A 23940-nucleotide genomic window follows, 5' to 3' on the forward strand; every position below is an offset into this window, starting at 1 on the left:
AGTGTGGGGGGCTAAAGGGAAGCAAGCTGATTAATTAAGTGGGGGGGGCAGTTCTAGTGCTGGCGATCACGACAAGTAGGTAAGAATGGATCCCTCTTATTAAAGGTTTAGAGAGGGAGCCTACACACCATCCATCCTTGAATGCATGTTGTTCCCCCTAGGGGCGCATAAATGACCTTTTGTCGATAACCCCCCCTCCCTCGAGACCCCTACTACCTATATAGACTTGTGGGAGAGGCCCTAACAACTGTCATGGGGGTCCTTCAAATAGTAGGGGCACCCATTCAAGCAGGAGATATTGAAAGCGTCCTACCTTCCTATCTTCGCGAGATCCATCTCTTATATACGTCAATGCAACGACAGTCTACCTGAAGCGTATAAGTATTGGTGCCACCCTAGAAAAGGATCTTTCTTGTTATCACCACCGGAATGCAAGATTGCTACCCCTACCCATTATCTAGTAGGGGCTCACGTCCTATAGAGTACCAAGGGACCTAACTACTTTGAGCCGATTGGACCATCCTTCTCAACTGGTGGGGGTTACTACAATTCTGACCGATTCACGATTCTAGATAGAAGTAGATTGGCACTGATAGGCCTTGATTGGAGGGAGAGGAGGGAGAGGACCCGAGGGGACCCCTACCATAACTAGTGTCGGGGTGGGGGCCCCTTTGCAGATATATTGAGATCCTCTGCCATTAATTTGTCCCAATCAATTAATTAACTATTTGGTTTCGAGTCCCGGTCTCAAATCCAGATCTCGTTGTAGAGCCAAAAGTAGTTACCAAAGGTGCGTGAGGGGGCCAAGGATGTTTGATTGCCCCGCTAAGAACGTCGCCATCCAAATTTGTCCATCCTGAACCCCCAATGGGCTCCTCATTAACAACTCAAGGAGCCAGGGAGTTCTAGCCAAGGTTCAAGTTCTAGCCCTAATGATCATTCTAGCCACAACTTTGTCAAAAGTGACCTATTCATTATTGGGCTGGGTGGGTGGATGATAGTTGGCATGTTGCGTATGGAATATGAATCTAGTCTAGCCCTATAGTTCCCACCCAACTATAGTCCCTCCCATCTATCTCCTCCTGCCCACCCGTTGGCGACTATGCCCCCCCCCCCCCCACCCCAACACCATTAACCGTGGGTGGAACAAGGGTGAATCTTCAACCAACCCATGTCAGTCAAGCCTTGACCAACCCCATCCTACTCGAGCTTTTTTAGTGTGTTTGACTTCTCTCTCACCCTACCAGCCACCTTCAACTACACCTTCCTTCTAACCCTCCCATGTACCAAAAACCCAAAAAGGGTGATCCTTCCTAGGGCAAATTCACTTATAAAATAAAGCACCAAACATGACCTATGACATATGGAATGATGTTGCCCAACTGCTAGAAATCCAAGGAACCAATACCTATAAGCGGAAAATGCCTTTTCCTTGAAATATGTGCCAAAATATGGTCCTATGTAGCTGATATGGTACGGCCAGCGCTAAAAATTGTCACCAAAACCTTTGAAAACTCAAATAACACCCAGAATAAGCATAAACCACATCAAATCATGAAAGCCACATCCGAACACTTCATAAATCTTCATTTGCATCAAACCCTTATCACCAAACTTCAAGCCAAAATCACTGAAACTCAAACTGAAAGCAAAGAACAGCTAGTGTGCATCTTGCACCACTGAAACAAGGCTAACTGATGTGGGTTTTCATCCTCAGCAATCCAAAGAACTCTCCAAGTTCATTCCAATAGCAACTTGTTATGTGTGTACAAGCAAAATGAAAGAATGAGAACCCAAACTCCAATTTATAGAGTTTGGAGGGAAAATTAGGGCAATACAAATTTAAAATACTTTATTTCCCTCAAAAGACCCCCATAATATCTTTTAAAAACAACTTATGTCTCCCATAGCCTAGGCGTCCCACTTGGAGACACTTTTCAAAAATTAATTCACTTAAAGTGAAATATTAAAATGTCACCTTTAAAACACTTATGTGAGGATATTAAAATAATTTCCATCACCTTATAGAAACTCGCCAAGGCATTGAAAACAAAGAATCAAACATGTCGAAACCAACTGAAGTTGACAGATGATAATTGATGCCACTGAAGCACATACTATAATTAGTAGTGTTCTCCAAAGAACCAAAGAGAACGAACCCAGTAAAACCCAAAAAGATTGGTGCCTTGCAACCACTTACTATAAATAGTAGTGTTCTCCAATGACCAAAGAGTACAAACCCAGAAAAACTCAGAAAGATTGGTGTCATGCAAGCACTTACTGTAAATAGCAGTGTTTCCTGAATACCAAAGAGAACAAACCTAGAAAAACCTCAAAAGATTGGTGCCATGCAAGCACTTACCATAAATAGTTGTGTCCTTTGAAGACCAAAGACAACAAACCCAAAAAAACCCAGAAAGATTGGTGCCATACAAGCACATACTATAAATAGCAACTGCTATCGAAACCCAGTAAATTTGAGAACATAGCTCACTAAGAACACAGGAACCCTCCTAGCACATCAGGAAACCTAAGGAAAACCTTGAAAACTAGCTAATAATCACGGAACAAGATGGCATAAAAATGGGGACAATATAGATTTGTAATCCTTCAAACCTATTATAAACAAACTAATTGACAAAATGCCTATTGTGATCATTTTAACGGAGTGTTTGCAACATGTTTGATGTAATGTCAATAAGGTAAAAAATCATAAATGTTGCGAGTGTGAGCAAAATTCTAGATATTACACACCCCATCAATGTTTCTACAATGCCAAATTTTCCAACTAAGTGTATGTCAATCTTCTCGACGCTGCACCATTGGCAAACCTTTTTCTAACACATCTTTTGAGCAGGTGTTTCGTTTTGCATTGTCAACAAGGCTTGGACTAGCAAGAAGGATCTAAGCTTTTGTGCTTGCTTTCAGACTTGGTGCCAAGTTTATCTTTCTTATGCCATAACATGTTGTAGATTAACTTGTTGGGAACTTATTCAGATATTCTTGAAACTTTCCTAAATTTTGACAACTTACCAATGAGCATATCCATAATATTTGACCTCCAGAAATACTCTGAGGATGTGTATGGTCACAGGCTCCTGTTATACTGGAGGAATTTGTTCTTTTCACTATCATGAATGCCAATATTTGCAGACAAGGTGTTGCATTTTAGTTTCCATAATTACTGTGCACCCCTACCACCTTTTCACAATAACTATAATTAATACTGTACCTTTTAGACAGAAACTATTACCAGCGGTGTATCCATATTTTAAAAATTTGCATAAATTTTTCGAAAGAAGCTCAGGGCACTTAAATGATCTGTCCAATATTACACACTTTAGTCATTATTGAATGTTATTAACATGTCATAATAATTTCATAATGTCCACAATTGAAACTCAAAGTACTTCGCCCTTAAAAAGGACTATTATATTTTAAGATTTTCATAATATCATCAATCTATATTAGTTGTTGGGAAGCCATCAGATGCAAAGTATTCAAATGTCCAACTACTGATACATAAATTCCGTCATGATAAGACAAAACTTTAGTAAATTTAAACTTCTGAAACTGACACACAAAAAATTCACCAAAGTCTTATATTCTATCAGCAACTCCAAGAGAAAAAAAAAAGGAGGAAAACAGAGGACCACATGCGTACCAACATTGGTGCCCATATGACAAATATCAAAACAAGGAACAAACATATGCCGCTGCAGAACTTTGTTGTTTTACTCTGCTTTTCACCTAGGCAATGCTTCGCTCTAGAAAGTGCAATGTCACACTTAACCAGGTACAGACTTGCATAGATGTCCTCCAGCTGAAAATCACACAAAAATTCATTGTAACAGTAACATATCAAACTTCAGCCAAGATACATATTTGGACAACAGAAGAATCCAAAGTAGAATAAAGCATACCAAACCATTACTTTTATATATGCTATTACATCAATTGAGTTTATAATATACATATTCTGCCTAATTTTGAATCAATCGCAGCTTATCAATTTTACTACATTTTTTTATGACAAAATACCATAACAAGTTTGCAGGGTGATTATTTACAAGAATATTAAAGATTCATTATTTCTACAGAGCCGAAATTAAATTAGTACTATCCAAGCAATATGTGAAAACAATATTTTATGCAGAATTCCTATCTAACTTAAAATGGAATAATTTGAAGATGATAGATCAAATATAGTATCATGTGCTTGAGCACATGGTTTTCCAACCCAATCTCAAAGAGAGAAATACTTTTTAAAAAAAAGGAAAAAAATCATATCAGTATCCACAAATGATCAAAGTAGACAAACGAGACTCAAAACATATAACCAGTTAGGGCAGATAACTCAGGTAAGAAAAACTTACTTTTATGAAAGTAAGTAAACACACAAAAAGGAGTAGAAGTGAACATGCAAAGCAAGATGCGTAGAAGGAAAATGATTAAAACAACCACAACAGCAAACAAAGTGAGGTGAGAACCCCTAAACGAAGCAATGGAGCATGCAATCAAGGACAACCAAAACATATGACCAAATATGCAAAACAATGTTGTCACCTGTGTAGCAAGGCTTAGGCCAAAAGAACTTGTTGGAACCCCATTTAGATGTCTAAACTTGAATGATACCAACTGACATATTGGCACAATCTGATTTGGTTTGTCTCAACTGAATCTTTGACCAGCGTTGTAATTTTTCGTTTCGATGAGGCTCTTTTAGTTTTTATGCGTTTTTTAAGTTTTTGAATGAGAGTAAATAATGCAATTTTGAAAAGCAATATAGAAACAACTTACAACTACTAAAATTAATTTTCAAAAGGTCTGATTTATTAACAGCAACTAACAAATACCAAGAAATAATGAAATTCAACACTAACATGCCAAATTGGCCTACGAGGAGTCCAATGCCTTGCCTGGAGGGCTTCTTTATTGACTTAATTGAATGCAGATGCTGCTACAGGAGCTTCCAAGGTATTCTAACAGCTCCTTGAAGTTTTATTCTCCTAAATAATAATTATCAAAAGCAATTCTTGCACAAATGGACAAGACAGCTGCTGTTTCCCTCAGGCCCCAGAAGACTTCACTGAAATTGGTCAAATTTCCCCACCCAAAGTTGTCATAAGCCTGAAAGAACGATTTATTTCCTTATTCCTAAAGCTGATAATGAATTTTATATGAAAGAACCGACTGCAAACCCTCTAATTTATTTTCTATGAATTCCCAGGCAAGCTAGGAGTGTACGGCTAGGCTGGGATAAGTATGGCTCACCATAAACTGCAATAATTTCACCAAAATATGCCCTCTATCTGCTCAGATCTGATTCTCATATCCAAAAGTTGTTGTAGCTGTCAAGATTCCTCTGAATAAAACCCTTGTTGGTCAAATAAATGCATTTCCAGCACTCCAAATTGATAGAATATGAAAGGGTTTCCGTCCTTCCACTCAGAAATGGAGGTCTTCATCTCCAATTCCAATCCAGACACCTACAAAATACGTTAGACCTGCAAGAAAGTATTTCTTCTCAAAATCCTCAATCATAATAATCCAAAATGAACCCCAATGCCTTCTTTTATGCTCTTTACCCTAATTTGACCCTCCGTGTGGCATCATAAGAAAATTCCAATGGAATTTTTTCCCCTTCATGAGTTCGAATTGCTTGAGGGTCAGCTCTTCATTAAAAATGACCCACTTTTTAAAAAGACTTTATCACCTAGGGAAGAGTGCAAGGTGATATTTTATAAAGGCTTAATTAATTAACTTTTTCTATTTTTGAAAAAAGTGACTTTATAACATTATATTATAAAGTCTCAATATAAAAGCTAACCAAAGTAAAGAATTGACTAAGTATGGGTCCCCTTTGGCTAACCAATCATCCCCTACTCCGTGAATTTCCCTGCGGAGATGGCTAACAGGCAAATCGATGCAACTGAATAGCAACTAGAGAAGTGGGGACATTAAAGTCCTCCCTTCCCGGGATTGCTTGTCCTCAAGCAACTGAAGAAATGGATGTTGCAAAACAGCTTCTCCTTCCCAAGTGGCATCCTCTATGGGTAAATCCTTCCACCTAATCAAGTATTCCCGGATTACTTGGTTCCGTAAATTCCTTTCATGCTTATCCAGGATCTCAACTGGTACCATAACCAACTTCCCCTCCTCATCCAAAGGTGGTAACACTGATGAAGTCACTATGCCCTGTCCAATTGCCTTCTTAAGGCAAGATACATGGAAGACGTTATGAATATTGCTCTCTAGTGGTAGCTCAATCTCATATGCCACTTCCCCAACTCTCCTCAACACACGGTATGGTCCATAAAATCGGGGCTTGAGCTTCTCTGCCCCACTCATCTTCAAAGAACTCTACCGGTAAGGTTGGAGATGCAAGAACACCATATCTCCAATCTCAAATGACCTCTCAATCCTATGACGATTAGCATATAGCTTCTGCTGATTTTGGGCCCGCTGAATGTTCTCCTTAAGTGCCTTAAGAATGTCTTGGCTCTCTTGAAGCCAATCCTATGCCAATGGTGCTCTACTATCTCCAAGTGCCAAATCCATGAATGACGTAACATCATAACCATATAAAGCATGAAAAGGAGACATATCAATAGACATATGATGTGTCGTGTTGTAGCACAACTCTCCTAGATACACCCAACGAACCCGAGCACGTTGCTACCTTGACACATAGTCGTGTAGATACCCCTCAATCCACTTATTCACAATCTCAGTCTAACCATCAGTTTGAGGATGGTAACTGGTGTTGGGAGTCAACTCTGTGCCAATGAGTCTAAACAATTCTTGCCAAAAAGAATTCATGAACCTACTATCATGGTCACTGACAATGGTCTTTGGAAGACCATGAAGCCGAAATACCTCTTTGAAAAAATATATCAGCAACCTGTGAAGCTGTATAATCTGCTGCTATGGGAAAGAAATGAGCATATTTTGTCAACCTGTCCACAACTACATATATGCAATCTTTCCCTTGTACCTTGGGAAGTCCAGTGATGAAATCCATCGAAATTCTTGTCCATTTTTGCTCCGGAACGGGTAATGGTTGCATCAGACCAGTAGGGTATGTATTTTCAGTTTTATTTTGTTGGCAAGTAATACATTCCCTTACATGCTGTAAAACATCATCTTTGAGACCTTTCCAGGAGAACCTCTCTAATCTACATGTAAGTCTTGCCATATCCCTAGTGTCCTACTATAAGTGTGTCATGGTAAGCATGTAAAATCTGATTTTTCAGTTTAGCTTCCGAAACCAAATATATTCTTCCCTTATAGTAAATCACATCATCCACAACCGTGTATCTATCATCCTGAATGATTCCATCCATAATTTCACAAGCATGTTGATTATTGGAATATTCTACCAACAGTTGAGATTTCCAATCAGCTGAAATCTCACTCAATGAACAAAGAGCAACAATAGATGGCTTCCTAGATAATGCATCAGCAGCAACATTCTTTTTCCCTTTACATATTCAATGTCAAATTCATATTCTTGGATCTTATTGACCCACTTTTGCTGCCTTTCATTGAGATTTTTTTGTTCTAAAAAGTACTTAAGGCTGTTATGATCAGTTTTGCCCAAAGAAACAGGACTTGGACTCAGACTCGGGACTCAGAGTCAGACTCAGGTGGACTCGGGAAAGTGAAAAACTCAAGAAATTTAGAGATTTTTATGGAAGAAGTAACTTTTGAGGTTTCTTGGTGGTTGAAAGGCTGAGAGCAAGCTGGAGACAATTTAAGATGACTTCCATTGCCTCCTCAAAATCCTGATGGCACTTCCATTGCCTCCTCAAAACCCCAAAATGACTTCCTTTGCCCCTCAAGAAGTCCGAAATGACTTCCTTTGCTACTGAATAAGTCCAAAATTACTTCCTTTGCAAGTGATAATCTTGATCCTAGCAAGTACTGATCTGGTATATAGCATGTTTCTTTTGATCCCCTAGTGACTGATCTGTGCACAAACATTTGTTTGAAGGTTAATGATGTTCTTGTAGTAGAGAGGAGGGTTTAAGAGGATGGAACAACACTTGTGAATGTCTCTTTGCCTTAATACAAATGCAACCTTTCCTTTGACACAAAAGATTGACATGAGGATTGATCAAGTTAGAGAAGATTGGTAACAGCTTGCTGGAGATGGTGATTTGAACCCACTTCCATTGCCCTCCAAAAAGCCCGATCCCACTTCCTTTGCTGGTCAAAAGGTCCAAATTTTCTTCCTTTACTATTGGAAAGGTCCAAAATTTTCCTTGATGATCATACATAAGGGTGGTTGCTAGCTCCAAGGTTTAAGTTTGAAAGGAAAATGTTCAAAATGCAATCAAATCGACTGTGTATGAAGCAATTCAGGGAGGCATATATATAAGAAAGGTTTCAACAGTCGGAAAATTTATCTCAAAACGATTCAAGGAGCTAATTTGGTGCAGACCTGAGTTAGGTCATTAAAATCAGACCTGATGTTTGATCCACTAAGAGAACTTCACAAGGGACACCTAAATGGCGTGGGAAGGATTCACTAATACAAGAATATGATCCACACATCCAAGGATGTGGATGAAAGAATCAACAGCACGAAGGGAATCATAAAGAAGGAATTCCAAAGGAGTAAAAAAGTGGTTGTGACATCAAGGGTTCATTCCAAGGCAATATCAAGATTCAAGACTAAGAGGAAGTCAACATATACACCTTGCACCTTCATGGCTTTCAGCATTGAGACATTCAAAAGGATAGTTCCAAAAGAGTTAATCAAAGTTAGAAGATTAGCTTCAACAACATGATATAATTTGGGAACATGTCATCATCATCATCAATGCTAAAGCTTGAGATGTTGAGTATCAAGAGATATTACTCAATACTCATTCATGATGATGAATCAAGTCTACAAGTGCAAGTTGAGGTGGCATCCTTGTCATCACTCAATCAACCAAAGGGTTTCATGTCAGCGTGTTGTTGACGCGTCTGAAATCGCATTGCTGCAAACTCCATACGGCCAACGCAGAATAGAATAAACTTGCTATGTATCCTATCCTCTCTTGAGATAAGGAAATCCCTAATGCTATTTCTTACGTTTGATCAAAGGGGACAACCTCAAGGTTTCGTTTGTCAGGTCTTAACTGCGGGATTGCTTAGTGGTTTGATGTGTTTTGCTGGAAACACAAGGGGGACTTACGGTGAGATAGATGATTGTTGGATGAGTTCCCCAAAGCTTTAATGGTCTTGCTTATGAAATGGTTTAAGTTGGGTTGATACTGCTTTCAATAGGACTGCGGATTCTCTTGATAAAAAAAAGGGAAAAAAGGAAGGATAGGGACAGAGAGATGCAGAAAAATATAAATTTTAACTAAGATAGCAGATTCAGTAAACAAACGGAAACCTCCAAATAACTAAATTAAGCATTACCAACGATTTAAGCACAATACTTGCATCAATCTAGTGCGATCTTCAAAGGAAAGTTGGATTTTCATGCTATTAAATACAACATCAGAACTTTTACATTCATTTAGTGAGCACTTGATAACCGAACTAAGCATCTGAAAGGTTCAGATTAACCATGCAGAAGGAAAGACAATCAGCCATTCCCTAATGGTGTGAACTGCGAGGATTCTATCGGATGTTTATTTGAAAATGCTATATAAAGGAAATAATCATAACTGAAAAAATTTCTAAATTAATGAAGAAGGAGACCATGCACTCACAAGGAAATTTGGAAACAGTCTTAACTTTGCATTAAATCCTATAAATTTCGCCAGAGCTTTTGCAACAATCCAAGAACTTCTTACAAAATGAGGGAAAACCAGTCCCTTAAATAGGCTTCAAAAATGGATGAATGGCCAAGATCTAACCTAAACAAGTGGCTCAGATTCATCTATAAAACATGGCTGCCCATACCCATAAATCGGAGGCAAACATCAACAACCACCCCAAAGGGAGTAATAACTACCCAAAAAGGTAATTAGAACATATTCAGAAATAATCCAAAAAGGTGCATACATAAAGTTTTACATTTTAGTTGACTTAGAAGTCGAACATGACCTTTTGGTCCAAAAGTGCATTTTCAAGATTTAAAGGGAAAAAAACACTTTTAAGAAATCACTTTCTCTTTTCCATTTTCAGACGCTTTCACCAAGAATTGATCCTCTCCATGCAAATATTCTTGCCAAAGGTCTCGACCTGCTGTGCATTCCTCACGAACATACCCCTGGAACCTGATGCATAATTGAAATAGCATACTAAATGGAGGCATAGGGGGATGATGAATTTTGTACTGCATGCTCTCCAGATAATGATCTATGTGCTTCAAACTGTCTTGCCAGCTGGACCGATTAGCCTCAAAACTCAAGATATCAGAGTGTAATTTACTAGCAAAATCTAGGTCCTCTGTAGAGTAGGTGACCTTGTCTATTTTAATCTGTCCTCCCAGTCTCGATGGATTACGGGATCGGACAGGCTATTTTGCCAGCCCAAAACCATGGATCGGAGGATTACTCCATCGAGGTCCCTAGTGTTTCTCAGAATTTCTTCGCATGTCTCTTGCTCTTTGTTAATGGTGGCCTTTGTGTCATTCCTCATGTTGATAGTCCAGTACCATTCCTTGAAAATGTTGACGTCGTGGGGGTTTAAGATGTCGGACAGTGTAGGAATCTGCGGATGGGTCCAGAAGAGAGCCGTCATGAGAGGAAGAGTTGTAGTAACTGCTTTGTGAATTATGAGGCATTCCCACTTCATCTCGTATAATTTGACCAAAACGGTTTCTCGATGGTGGGTCATTTCCTTTACATCCTTAATGATTAGCTCCCCCTTCGCCTTGAGACTTCGAATCCATTCCCTGACGGCCCTTGTGGTGTCCCATACTCCTTCAAATTCTGTTGTGGTTTTCTGTGCTAATGTTGTTGGGGGAATATGGGATTCGAAAGCATTGTGTAAAGGTCTTAGGAGTTGATTAATGTATCCCTCGGCCTGCTCAGCACGAGCCCGATACATGTCCTTTTCAGCTGTTATCTCTTCAAGCTGCTTGAGTATGTTCTGCGCTGAATCCTTGAATTCTTCTTTTTCTTGCTCCTTAGTGGCTCGTCCAATGGGGACAGTTGTGATGCTATAATCTGCCAGTGTAATCTGATCTGTTGGCTTGTCTACAGGTGGGGTGGCAATGTGAAGAGTGCGGTTCCTTTGATCATCTTTAGTCATTCTAGAATATGCTTTGGGCTTTTTCTTCCCCTTAGCTTTAGCTTGGTCTATGCACGAGAAGATGTCCTCCAAATCAATAGGTGGTTTGGTGGCGGCCTTGTGCTGGGCTCTGGCAATCAACCATTCTTGAGGTACTGTCTGGGCTGATGATATGGTTAAGTCTGCATTCTGTTCTTTAATGTTTTCAGCCTACTCATCACAGATTCGCAGCTATTCTGCTACCGGAGGGGTGGAGGAGGTGCCAAGTTCCTTGCTTGCAGCTGAATTCTCTCCCACTTCACTGAACAATTGTCTGGTGCCCTCGTGTGATGGTTGCTCTTCAGTTCTTTCGAGCTCGCAGGTCTCCTCTGTCCTTTGCTCTCCTTCAACGGTAGAGTTGTCTTTGATCGTATTGTGGAGCAGTAACTCATGACGGCTCTGTTGCGTGGGTTCATGCACTTCGATCCCTTGAATGGATGGAATCTCTCCTTCCTCTATTTGGTTACCCGATTCGGTTGATTCAATAGCCCTTAGTTCGGCATCTAGCATGTCGGGTGCGGGAGGATCATTAGCTTCAAACGCATCAATGTCACTCTAGGAAGGCAGAGCAGGTATATAATCTAATTCTACTACATCATCGGATGAACTGGGGTCCTTTGACGATGAAGTGACCTCTGGTCTTCTTATAGGAATCTTTTCCCTTCTTGTTCTCTTGGACGTCTGAGTCCCTCTGCAATCCTTAGCCTTCTTTCTCTTCTCAGGTTTCTCAATTTCTTCTCTGGGTGTACTGGAAGTTCCCTCATCTTTGGAAGACTGAGAATCGAGGCTGCCCATTAAGTGGTAGGTGAACTCGACTCCTTCATGAATTAGTCGCTCAATTTGTTGATGCAACTATTGGTCTATATATCTTGCCGGGGCTGCCATGACTGCCTCAAAATCAGTGATAGGGTCCTGGGACCAATCAATGCCTGGCAAAAGATGCCTTACTGCCTCAAATTCTTGGACCTAGAGGCAATTCCCTGAATCTGTGAGTTGATCTGGGACCCAACGGTATTCAAAGAGCCGCATTTGCTACACACTCAGCCTAGAATATTCACGTCTCCGGACCTCGTAATCATCAAAGCAATTTTTCCAATAGTCTTCAACTGATTCCTTTGCACTGTACCGCCTACCATAGGCTCTCTTTGCCAGATTATCATGATCGAAATATTTCCTTGCAAAATGCTCTTGTAGGCCATAAGAGGCCAGCTCTGCAAGGGATTCCTCCGCTAGGGTGGGGGTTTTTCAGGTGGACATCCTGGTTGCCTATAATCATGGGGAATGTGAATCCAGGTTGCTTGCTCTCTCTGAGTACGATGTCGGCCAGACGTGACTGCCTTGCGACCTCCATAAGAACTATCTTGTTGGTTGGGTACCGTGGAAGTCGGAGAGGGGCACCATCAAAGCCCGCTATTCGGATATAGGAGAACCTTGGGAACTGGATGAACCAGGCTCCGTATCTCTGTACTAGAATAGTAGCTTGCTCTGAGAGCCTTATGTGTAATCCTCCCTGCATTAGCCTGACCAGGCGCACTGTGAAGGCGTCATTGACGCGCTCCTATTGGCCAACTGCATAAGTTGGGTTGTTCTTTTCTCTCTGAGCTATATCTTGGTAGTGCAGCTGCGGGTAACAATCATAGACCTTTACCTGACCAAGCCCATTCCCGATTTCACCTTTCATTATCAAAGCTGGCAGTGGCTAGTTCTTGGCAAACATGTAGACCAAGTAAGAGGTCATAGTGAAGTACTTTTTGCTCTCGAGTTCAATTACCTGAGCGTGGATGTTGTTGCTTATAATCTGGGCCCAGTCAAACTTAGACTTCCCAGCGAAGACTTGCTCTATGAAATAAAACATCTACTCTTCAAAGTAGTTGGATTTAGGAAGTCCCATGACCCGGCTGAGTAATGTGACCATATCCCCATGCTCATTATGAAAGTCACTTCTTGGGGTCTTTTTCCCAATTCTGGCGATTGGAAGCCTTCTCTCCTTGTACCACTCTTCGTTGATCAGTGTTCTGCATCTGGCCGGATTCATATCATATGCCCCTTGTGCTTCATCTACAGTCGTGGCCGTGGGATTGTTTGGGAAGGGAATGTCGAATGCGTCGCCAATGGCCTCAGGAGTGAAGTTGGCGAGAGTCATATTCTCGAGGAGCACCAATCTGGAACCTGGCTGATAATGTCGGGCAGCCTCTACCACTAACTCATAATTTTGTACTGCTGGAGGAAATCCCACCGCTTGGGCGATGCCACTTTCCACCATCTGTCTAGGCTTGCCATATGCGTTAGGGGAGAAGACCCAATTCTTGAAGTCCTGGATGTCAATATGGCCTAGGTCAATGTCACCGACGTTGTCCCAGACGCTCTGAACTTTTGACTCCCTCAATCCCCCTCTTTGATACTGATACTTCATCCTTTCAACTTTGCGTGGGATATCTGATTTGGATGCTCGCGATGTCTTGGCTGTAGCGGGCGTCTTTGATGATTCTACCGCCGATTTAGGCATTTATCCTGCATAGTCGGACGCGGATTACGAGGCGATACAAAAGAAGTAAGGCGGGTTAGATAGAGAATACTCCAGCATTCAAGGATTAATTCAAAATTTAAATTGGAGACAGAGTGATATTGCTAGCCGAGAGCTCGATCGAGCAAAACATTTATTCATGAAGCTTTTGATCGCGAATTTATACTTAAGCATTTTTTGGATTAATTTTCAAAAGGGACAAAGCTCCAAAAATTCTCCTAAGTTTGAAAATGCAATTTCTGGTTAAAACTTAGGAGCAAATTCTAATCTTCGACTGCTTTGAATGACGCTTTAATAATTGGAAAAAGATGCAAATTTTGAAGACTTAAGCACTCTAATCAATTTTGCACATGCATGCATCCAATTTGTAAATATTTCAGACGATCAAGAGAGACAAAGCGTACTTACCTGATGAAAATGGATGGCGAGAAATTGCCCGACTTGTTGTGCAAAAACGAATGGATAAATCTGCAAATTTGAATTCCAACGGTTATCTCTCTAATTCAAATTTTCGTGGCTGCAGTTTGAAAGGAATTTGCAATGTTGAGTTTTAGACTAAGCGATTTTTTCAGCTTAGACAAAACGGCAATCTAAACTTGAATGTTTGGAATGGTTTATGTCAGCATTTTACTTTGGATGCAAATTATGCTAAATTGGCTCCGTATCTCTCTTTAACCCTCATGTGAACTTTTTCTCACGCGATTTACCCAAATTTCGGCAGAATGAGGGATCTTTAAAAAACTTCAACTTCTGCACAGCCTCATCCTCCGGATCGCGAACTTTGGAGCTATGGCGTTGTGATCTTCAGAGGAATGGAGGGGTTTTAACAATTTCGAATTCCTTCATTTGCCCTACGCGTTGCGACTTTGAGGATTTATGGCGAATTTCGGACCTTGGAGAGGTTTGAAAACTAATGAACTCTTCGCACCATTTGTCTTGTCGCCTAAGTTTGGTGTTTTTTGACGATTTTGCAAACTTTAAAACTCTCTAACTCTACTCTCCCGCAATACTCCCTTCCTTCGCGATTTTCAGCACTCACGCAGCTTCTGCAAACTTCGGACCCTTTGTCATTTCCATGAACTTATCAATTTTTTTCATTCTGCCCTTAGGGTCCGAAATTCGGCACTTATAGGAGTTTTCGCAAACTTATCAAATTTTTGGACCTTAAGGCACTTTTGCGAATTTTTTGAACTTTTCAGACCTTAGGGAGTTTTTTGCAATTTTCGGAGCTTTTCACAACTTTGTCAACTTTAAAGTGTTTTTCGAACATTAAGGCACCTTTTGCAACTTAACAAATTTTGAAATTTAGGCCCCAGGGTCCGAAATTAGACAACTTAAGTGAAATTCGGACCTTGGGGGGGGTTTTTGCAAACTTAGAGGTAATTTCTAAAATTCTATCCCCAGGGTCCGAAATTCGGCATTTTGGGCGATTTTGCCAAGTTTTTAACTTTTCTAAAATTTCAACCCCAGGGTCCGAAATTCGGCCCCCTAGGCGATTTTGCAAACCTTGTGGATTTTCGGACCTTAGGCCTATTTTGGCAATTTTTTGTGAATTTCTCTCATTTTGGCTAGAAAGTCCGAAATTCGCCCCCTCCTGGGCATTTTGGTGTTTTTTAAACTTTTCCTCAAGAAGTGCGAGCTTGGGCACTTGGGCGAGTTTGTTAACTTTGGCATTTTGAAACGAAATTCGCTCCTTCTCTGGCTGTCGAAAATCGTCATTCGTTCAAATCTCGTAAACTCCGTAAAAACAAACCTCATGTAATCTATCTCATCGCGAAAAATGACAATTTTGGGTCATCATGCGACCTTCAAATGCATTGTTCTTTGCTTGGCAGGCTTCGCCAACTTCTATCACCTTGCACCTATTCGAGGCGATTTCATAATTTTGAACAATCTCTTGGTATTCGTGCCCGAGGGCTAGACTAGCCTAATGGAATCATCGGCTCTTTTCTTTCAACATCATCACTTCATGGACCGATCGCGGACTCGCTCGAAAGGACGCGAGACACTCTACGCGAAACTCAACAGGGCGAAGACGAAAGGCTCAAAAAAGGGAAGGGGGACCCTGTCGGCGACAGGGAGCGTGTGCAACACACAACACGTGTCTAGATGCAATGTACCTGATTCACCCAAGGAAGAGGCACAAAAGTCGAGATACCTACCCTCAATTCTCATTGGTTAGAAATCGAGATGGACATGTTTTCAAATCAAATGTAATTTTCTCATTGGCCAGAAGGAGTTTGTTGTAAGTTGTAACAAACCCTAATTAGGGTTTCCATCTTGTAATCTCGGCCATTGATTGTGGATCAATCTGAGCCACTCATTGTAAAGAGTTGTCTATAAAAGGCTCAAATCTCCTCATTTGTAAGGGTTAATAGTTAATAGCAGGTTGATGTTAGAAGAATTGAAGAATAGACAGATTAGAAGTTAGAAGTTAGAATAGAGTAGGAGAAGAAGAAATTGTTGCTAAGGCTTGCAAATGGATATACTTTTTTCATTGAAGATATGGTGAAATGTGTTATTTCAACAAGATACATGGTTTCTACTTCTCATTTGCTTTCATGTTGATTAGATGAATGAAAGGAATTGTGAATAATTAATGATGAAATTCATATATCCATACCATTAGTGATTTGTTGATTGTAAGTTTGCCTTGTGTGGTCAATCGGAATCCTTAATGAGCTTAACTTCAATTGCTATTCACACTTTGATATGCATTGCCTTGATGGTGTCTCTGTTGTTGATAGCGATTTGACATCATGTGCCTACCTTAGGGGATCGCACTAGCTTTGTAGAGTTGTTTGTTGATGGCGAAGCAAAGATTAGTTGAATTTCACCTCATCGTTCATTGTCTCTTGCATTTTTAGGAGTAGTGTAGTCTTCCTAAACCCATCTCTTTTTCTCTTTTTTATCCTCCAAGCAAGTAGTTAGAATCTAAGTTCCAGCAACATCCAAGCGTTCAACATTCATGCATTCAATGTAAGTCCCCTTGGATTACCAGCAATCACATCAACCATTGAGCTTATCCACGAGTCAAGACCTAACAGTAGAGACCTTGGAGTTGTCTCATTTGATCGTGAAGCATAGCATTTGAGAGACTTTATTCAAGAGAGGATAAGATACTTTTGGTATTTTATTCTATGTATGATTGTGAATAAAAAACACATCAAGAATATCGAATATTTATTTCAGGAGAGGAAAGGTAAACTCTACCCTTCCTATGTTGCATGTGTCAGTTTGCCCATCAACAATTCCAACATCCGCATGTTACTTGACAGTATGGCATTGATTGGTCCTGCAGTTATCTGTCAATTTGACATTGATTGGATCTGCTTGTTACTAGCCAATTTGGCATTGATCAAATCTACTTGTTATCTATAAGTGATATTGATCATATCTGCGTATTTATCATTCATTGTAAACTACAATATGCTGCTAGTATGTTCAAAATTAATCACTTTTTCTCCACATCTTAGTTTTTGTATGCTATCACCTTGCCCACATCAAGACCTTGATGACTAAAAAGAACTTGGGTTTGCATTGATTTTAGATTTTGGTGAAAATTGGTTAACATTCTTGCTAGAGACATTACACATATAATCTCTCATTATATTTTAATGCTTTAATTCTATGAAAATCACTTGGATGCAATGAGTGCCAAATAGACCATTCATGCTTAGACATGGGTTCTAGTGAATCCCTACTTAAAAAAGATGGGTCATCAAGAATCACTCAACATTAGCACTTAGTTGATTCCCAATAATTATATTACAATAAGTGATTTATATATCTTATGGAATGAGGTTTCTTTGTAGATTGACTCTTGAAAGGTATATTTTCAAGATGTAAATTCAAGCTTCAAGACCTTACCAAAGAGATGGGAAGTAGAGTATTAAGAATTTTTATTTTTATTTTATTTTATAAAAAAAGAAGCAATATATATAGATTGAAGTAAAGCATTACATTGTACAAAAACCACGTAGAAGAGACAAATGTCACATCCCGTTTTTCCATAAATTGTGTTATGGACCAAAATAACTATTTCCTATTTTCCACATGACCCTTGATCCTATTTTATATGTACAATCTTCTTATTTCTTACAATGTCAGTTTAAGCACTGTAGAACATAATGTTACTACTGAGAGCAGGGGGTGAATCAGTAGTGAATTATACTTTCAAATACTTAAACAATTAAATGTTCTAAAAACACTAAGTAATTTAAAATCTGAACTGAAAAGAATGCAACAAGTAGAGACCAGAACACAAGGAATACGTGGAAAACCCGGAATGGGAAAACCCACGGTGAGAAATGCTGCTAGGATCTACTGTCCTAATCCAGCCTAAAAAATCAATAGATTATGCAAATTCTTAAGGCACCAACCCTCATCAAACTCCTTGTTTAAGAGCACCAACTCTCACAAACATAAAATCCTCAGTCTGAGCACCAACACAGCACTCTCAAGGCACCGACCTAAAGAATATCACAACTAAATGAATTTTCTGACTCAAAATTTGAAACAATACAGTACTGAAATTATATTGAAATTGTTTACAAATAGAACATCACAAGTCTTCAGATAAATGAACCAGTCTTATATTCAGTCTGGAAACAGGCTTTTGTACTCTGTTTGCAATCTGTAAAGAAGCCCCTGTTCACACCAACTTAACACAACTTCATCAAGCAACGTATGACATATATATATCACTGCTGACCTTGTTCACAATCTGAATTGAAAACAACATGCACTTGCAGCACTGTTTTGCTCTGTCAAAAACAAAAAGAATATATAATCACATCATACCTCAAATTTCACCATGATTTGCATACCATCAGCATCTTACAATGACAAAGTTCCTTTCACCATTCAACAGCATTCTTATTCATATTCTCAGTATCTTTGCACAGCACACTGAATGTTCTAATACAAACTCTTGTTTATTAGTTTTGATGTTCTGAACAATACACAGCCTTCTGTGTTTCTACATACAGATTTCTCTATATAACTCTCTCAGCATTCTTTAACAAAACTTCTCCTTCATCGGAATTTTTCATGTTTTATCTCTTTTTCATCAAATGAATAGATGTAAGCTAGTTAAAAACTGTTTAAAGAAATTGCAACTACCTTCGGTTACAACAAAAGGGTAGATGGTTGACAGTTCCAACTGACCCCTTTAACAACTATGATTAATCTCGAAACAACTTTGATTGCCGAAAAGAAATACATTGCATCACCAAACTTAACAACAATAACAGAAATAAAGTTTGCTGTTAGTTACAACCGACTGCAGTTATACCCGAAGTCTACATAACCAAAACCTTAATCATTCCTTTGTACAAGACGTAAGTAATGAGTTCTCTGACATAACGAATTTGCTAAAAACAATAAATAATTCCAACCAAAATAACAGACATATAGATCAATCTGACTGTGAAGATGTTCATAAACATTGTTTTCAATTTTGATAATGCATTCACACACATCTGCAATATCACAAGACAGGAGAGCACAAACTGAAACCAGAACACATAACACAGATTCATGTCATCGGAAAACTTAGCGATGGAAAGTATATTGAAGATCAAAGGCTTGTGTTTGTCCTTTATTGCCAATTCAATCTGCAAATATCAGACTAAGATTTCTGTAGATTTCATATAACATATCAGATTTTCTAATGTATCTTGACATCAATGACAAACATTCTAACAAGCTCCTCAAATTCTATAAGCAAGGAAGCATTCACAACCTTTTAAGTATTTTTCAATAATCAAAGGTTAGGAGCTCCTCATCTAGGCATGCTTTCCTGCCAAAGTCCAACTTTTCCTTGGTCCCTACTAGACTTTTGAATTACATTAACTCTACATGTCTCTTGTCCGGAAGATGGACTACCCCATCCAAGCATACCTCACGTCCATCCCCTATATATTTCCTTTGCCTTGTCGAAGTTCAAAACATGACCCTACCAACATGCCTCCAACCCAAGCTTCGATCCTTAACCAATGGTATGTGTCGCAAGGTGTCTCTAAGCCTAATACTCTGAGACTCCTGCCTATTTGCAATATTCATCTAACTTACCTCCCGACTTGTCTCAAAGCACCATTAATGCTCAAGTCTAAGGTAACAACTTCCAAAAAATATTTTCTCTCAAAAAACATTATTTGATATTAGGGCATGAATCCACATGTACATCCAATGATGTGAATAAAGAAGATTGTGGCTACCATTAATAAGGTAATTAGGGTCTCAAACCTACTCATTGCAAAGGACATTGCAAGTCACAAAAAGCTTTCCCCCATGCCTCCCAATTACATCCAAGCACATGAATGATTTCAAGCACAATTTAAGGGAAAAAGAATGCTTGTTATATTTGGGTGCTCTCTACCGCGTACCAATCAAGAGATATTAGCATTTAAAGGATTCAAAGTTAGAATAAAGATAATTCTGAAAAATATTCATAACTGAAAAACCATTCTAAGCACTTGTGTTCAAACTTCAAACACCCAAATTTGAGGACAAAAACCCACCAATATGTTGGAGATCAAAGGATAAAACCCTTAAGATCTCATTTAAAGGACAAAAGCCCTCTTATCTGAACAAGCTGTCTAGCCAAAGGTCGTATTGGACTTTAATGATGATACCTATCAGCAATATGCAGTCTACACGACACTTATAGTTGTTGTGGATATAAACATTTGTACTTCATTTTGCCACAGCTGTTGTGACAACATATTGTAAAGCATTTCAAACTCGTTTAATATCAATACAATTCTGTAATTTATCTTCTATTGTGCGCCCAATTCATGAATTAAGTTATCCATGTAAATGCATGAAAGGAAGGGAGTTTTGTGGGTTTGCTAAATTAAGGGTACAATTGTTTTTGGATTTGTTATTTTAGAGTAAAACAAGAAATTCATTACTATAATGTTAAGCCATGAATGTTGTGTAAACATTCATTTAATCTAAGGTTTTTTAAGGTTCTAATTAAATATTTAAGCCAATCGATGTAAATACCTGAAAGAAAAGGAATTTTGTGGGTTTGCTAGATTTTGGGTAGAATTGTCTTTGAGTTTGTTATTTTAGAGTAAAACGAGAAATTCAGTAGTATAATATACTAAGCCATGAATGTTGTGTAAACATTAATTTAATCTAGGGTTTTTTAAGGTTCTAGTTAAATATTTAAGCCAAAATATTGGAAATTACAACAAATGCTAATAGGATGAAGCCCATATAAGGGAAAAAGTAGAAAATTATATTAAGAGTAAAACTTTAACCACTAAAACAAGTTAAAAATTATTTTACAACATAATGATGAAGACAATATTTAGCAATACATACGTATCACAACAGCATTGAAACAGAAGTAAGAAATGCATTCAAAGAAGATCAGAGATTATGGCAGATAGGAACATTAAAAAAGTGGTTTTGTTGCCTCCTGTTTCCTCAAAACACCGGCAGAGATGACTCTGAATGGTAGGTATTCCAACTGTAATAGCCTTAAACAGAGTTTGAGTCCATTGCTATTGATAGCATTGAATTATGCTGATTCTGAAATGTGTTGACCAGCTTTTTTATGAGCACCCTGTTTGGATTTCTTATGAAACAGCTTTGCAAGTTGATTTTTGCTTCTTTTAATCAGATAGATTCTATTCAATAACTTTGGTTTTGATGTGATAATGTTGGCGACTTCAGTGCAGCTAACACAAAGATTCAATCTGGTTTTTCATACAAAATGAAAAGTACTTGAATCTCCTTTTGTCACTGAGTATGGGTAAGGAAGAGTGATACGCACTGATCAAAGAGTGCCATATCAGACCCCTTTTATTCCATTTTCTGAAACAATTCATATTCGCTAGAGAAATTTTCAAATAAAAGTTGGATGGAGAAGCATGCCTTGAAGTTTTCTCATGAAAACGGTTTGGTATACCTGCAGAAGCAGAGAATGGTATGGGATTGTGGGTAACTCCATCAGATCTTAGAATGACAAAAGGGTGGATGCTGACAAGGGAAGGGGGTCTGTTCGTATGAGCAACAAGACTAATATCTTTGAAAACTAAATCAGCAGGACTGTAAACTTCTTTGCATAGATCACAGTTACACTAGTTAAAACAGAATTAGGAGAGAGGGTGAGATGTACAGACCTCTCGATAAGAGTGCAGATTTAATGGCATAACAGACATATATAAATCAACTAATGTTATATTGTTTAACAAAATATGGGAAGTACATAAACCTAGAAGAATGAGAGAAATTCTATTATTGTCCACCCCAAGTACTAAAGTAGGTCAATAGTTCTTGAAAGCACAGTAACCTACAATAGTAAAATAAATACTAGGGGAAAATATATGGAAGATATCTCGAACTCTAGAAACAAACCTTAAAATTTCACTTGAACGTGATGATTGGTGATGGTTAACGTTTCCCCATTGCAATTCAATAAGGACTCAATAGCATGAGATGTTTGGCCCTTTGTGTATTCTTAGAAAGATATCAGTAAAGCATATTTTCTAGGAATGTCCATCTTTCTGACTTTGAATGATGTAAGTCTTCCTTCAAAAGTCTGAGTTCTTCTTAAAAATCTGATTCAAGTGATGAATAAAATTCTGATCGCAAATCTGTCTTTGAATGATATAAGTATATCCTTCACAAGTCTGAGTTCTTACAAATCTAATTCAAGTGATGTATACAATTCCGATCACAAATCTGACTTTGAATGATGTAAGTCTTCCCTTCAAAAGTTTGAGTTCTTTCACAAATCTGATTCAAACATTGCAATGAATTCACTCCCAATTCTGATCACAATGTGCACTGCCTCCACAAGTATTTCTGCCTTAAGTTCTCTTCTAATTTAAGCTACAGATCTGCTCTTAAACTATCATCATATATTGTGCTCTTCTCACATTTAACAATTTTATTAATATATCTGGTATGGATCTGAATTATTCTTCATGTGTCACTGCTCTCAGTCTTCATTTTTCTGCACTAATTTGTATGATATTGCATTAAAGAACTTCTCTTGTTTATCTCTAACTTACCTTGCTTAAATACCCCATCATAAAGGATTCGGCCAGCTCTCTCTCTCTCTCTCTCTCTCTCTCTCTCTCTCTCTCTCTCTGTGTGAGTGAGTGTGTGCACGCATGTGTGTGTATGTTGTGTGTGTGTGTGTGTTCTTTTTATTTCATGACTTCTGATTGCAGTTTAGTTATACCCACGTTGACTCTTAATAGATTCTACTGCATTTTCATTTATCAGTTGTATTGATTGCCTTCATATTTTAGTCCGTCCCTTGGCATGTTTCCTTCACACGTGTGATTCTTATACCGAATACTATAGTCTGCTGTAGGTTGTCTTGATCCCTTTGACATCAATGACAATATTTCCAACAGGTACACCATAATAGCATCATCTTTTGATTAACTTTGAAAGGAAAGATGCCATGAAAACTTTTAAAAAATTAATTCTTCATTCCACCTAGCATGTTGAAAAATTCAAAGGAATTGGCTATACATGACTGAAGCCAGTACTAACTATTGCAAGACAATGCAACTCTTTGTCAATTTGGGTAAAGAATCAGATGTTATTCTTGGTAGTTTTTATAGGACAACATTACCAATCAAGTATTTTGCTTGATTGATGTAGATCTTATGTTCCTTCTTAATATATATAAGATGCATTCTTGAAAAAACAATTTGATTACTTCTGAAAATAGATTTAAATTCCACTTACTAGAACATAGATATCATAAAATATATGCAAGCAAATTTAAAATGACCTCTAAAGTGAAAACATTCTAACCTTCAACCAATCGTACATAGTTAAAGAAGTGGTTGTGCATGACCAGTCCAAGACACAGCGAAGTTCATACAGGAAAGGTAAGGCTCGATAAATGCGAAAACCCAGATGGTTTGTATTTGTAACTCTGCTTGTAAGAAACTGTCCATATAGCATGCTCTTATGAGGAAGCCCAAACTTGATTTGCAATGCTTGTAGTGACAAAGATACTGCTTTGGTGAGATAAAATGCACGAAGGGCAAATTCTCCACTATATTGACCTTGAGATTCCATATTCCATGCAAACTCTGTGACAGAGTATGTAAATAGCACAAGGCTAAAAAAATAACTGATAACTTTCCCTAGGGCGAATGAACAAAGGTAAATGATGCGATCAACCATGATTAGGAAAAACAGAACCTGCCAAG

At 38.6% G+C, this 23940-nt stretch overlaps 1 protein-coding gene across 2 annotated transcripts in view; it reads right to left on the bottom strand.

Moving 5' to 3' along the window:
* The window catches only part of LOC131028861 (piezo-type mechanosensitive ion channel homolog), a 293857-nt gene that overhangs the window by 70179 nt on the left and 199738 nt on the right, over window positions 1-23940 (bottom strand). For both annotated transcript variants that reach the window (XM_057959226.2, XM_057959227.2), the window contains 2 exons: window positions 23537-23932; window positions 3665-3823 (listed from right to left, as the gene is read on the bottom strand). In XM_057959226.2, coding sequence (XP_057815209.2) covers window positions 3665-3823; window positions 23537-23932 — 555 coding nt within the window. The remainder of the gene's footprint in view (window positions 1-3664; window positions 3824-23536; window positions 23933-23940) is intronic.

Source organism: Cryptomeria japonica, chromosome 8 (genome assembly GCF_030272615.1).
Source record: "Cryptomeria japonica chromosome 8, Sugi_1.0, whole genome shotgun sequence".
In the NCBI taxonomy this organism is placed as follows: Eukaryota; Viridiplantae; Streptophyta; class Pinopsida; order Cupressales; family Cupressaceae; genus Cryptomeria; species Cryptomeria japonica.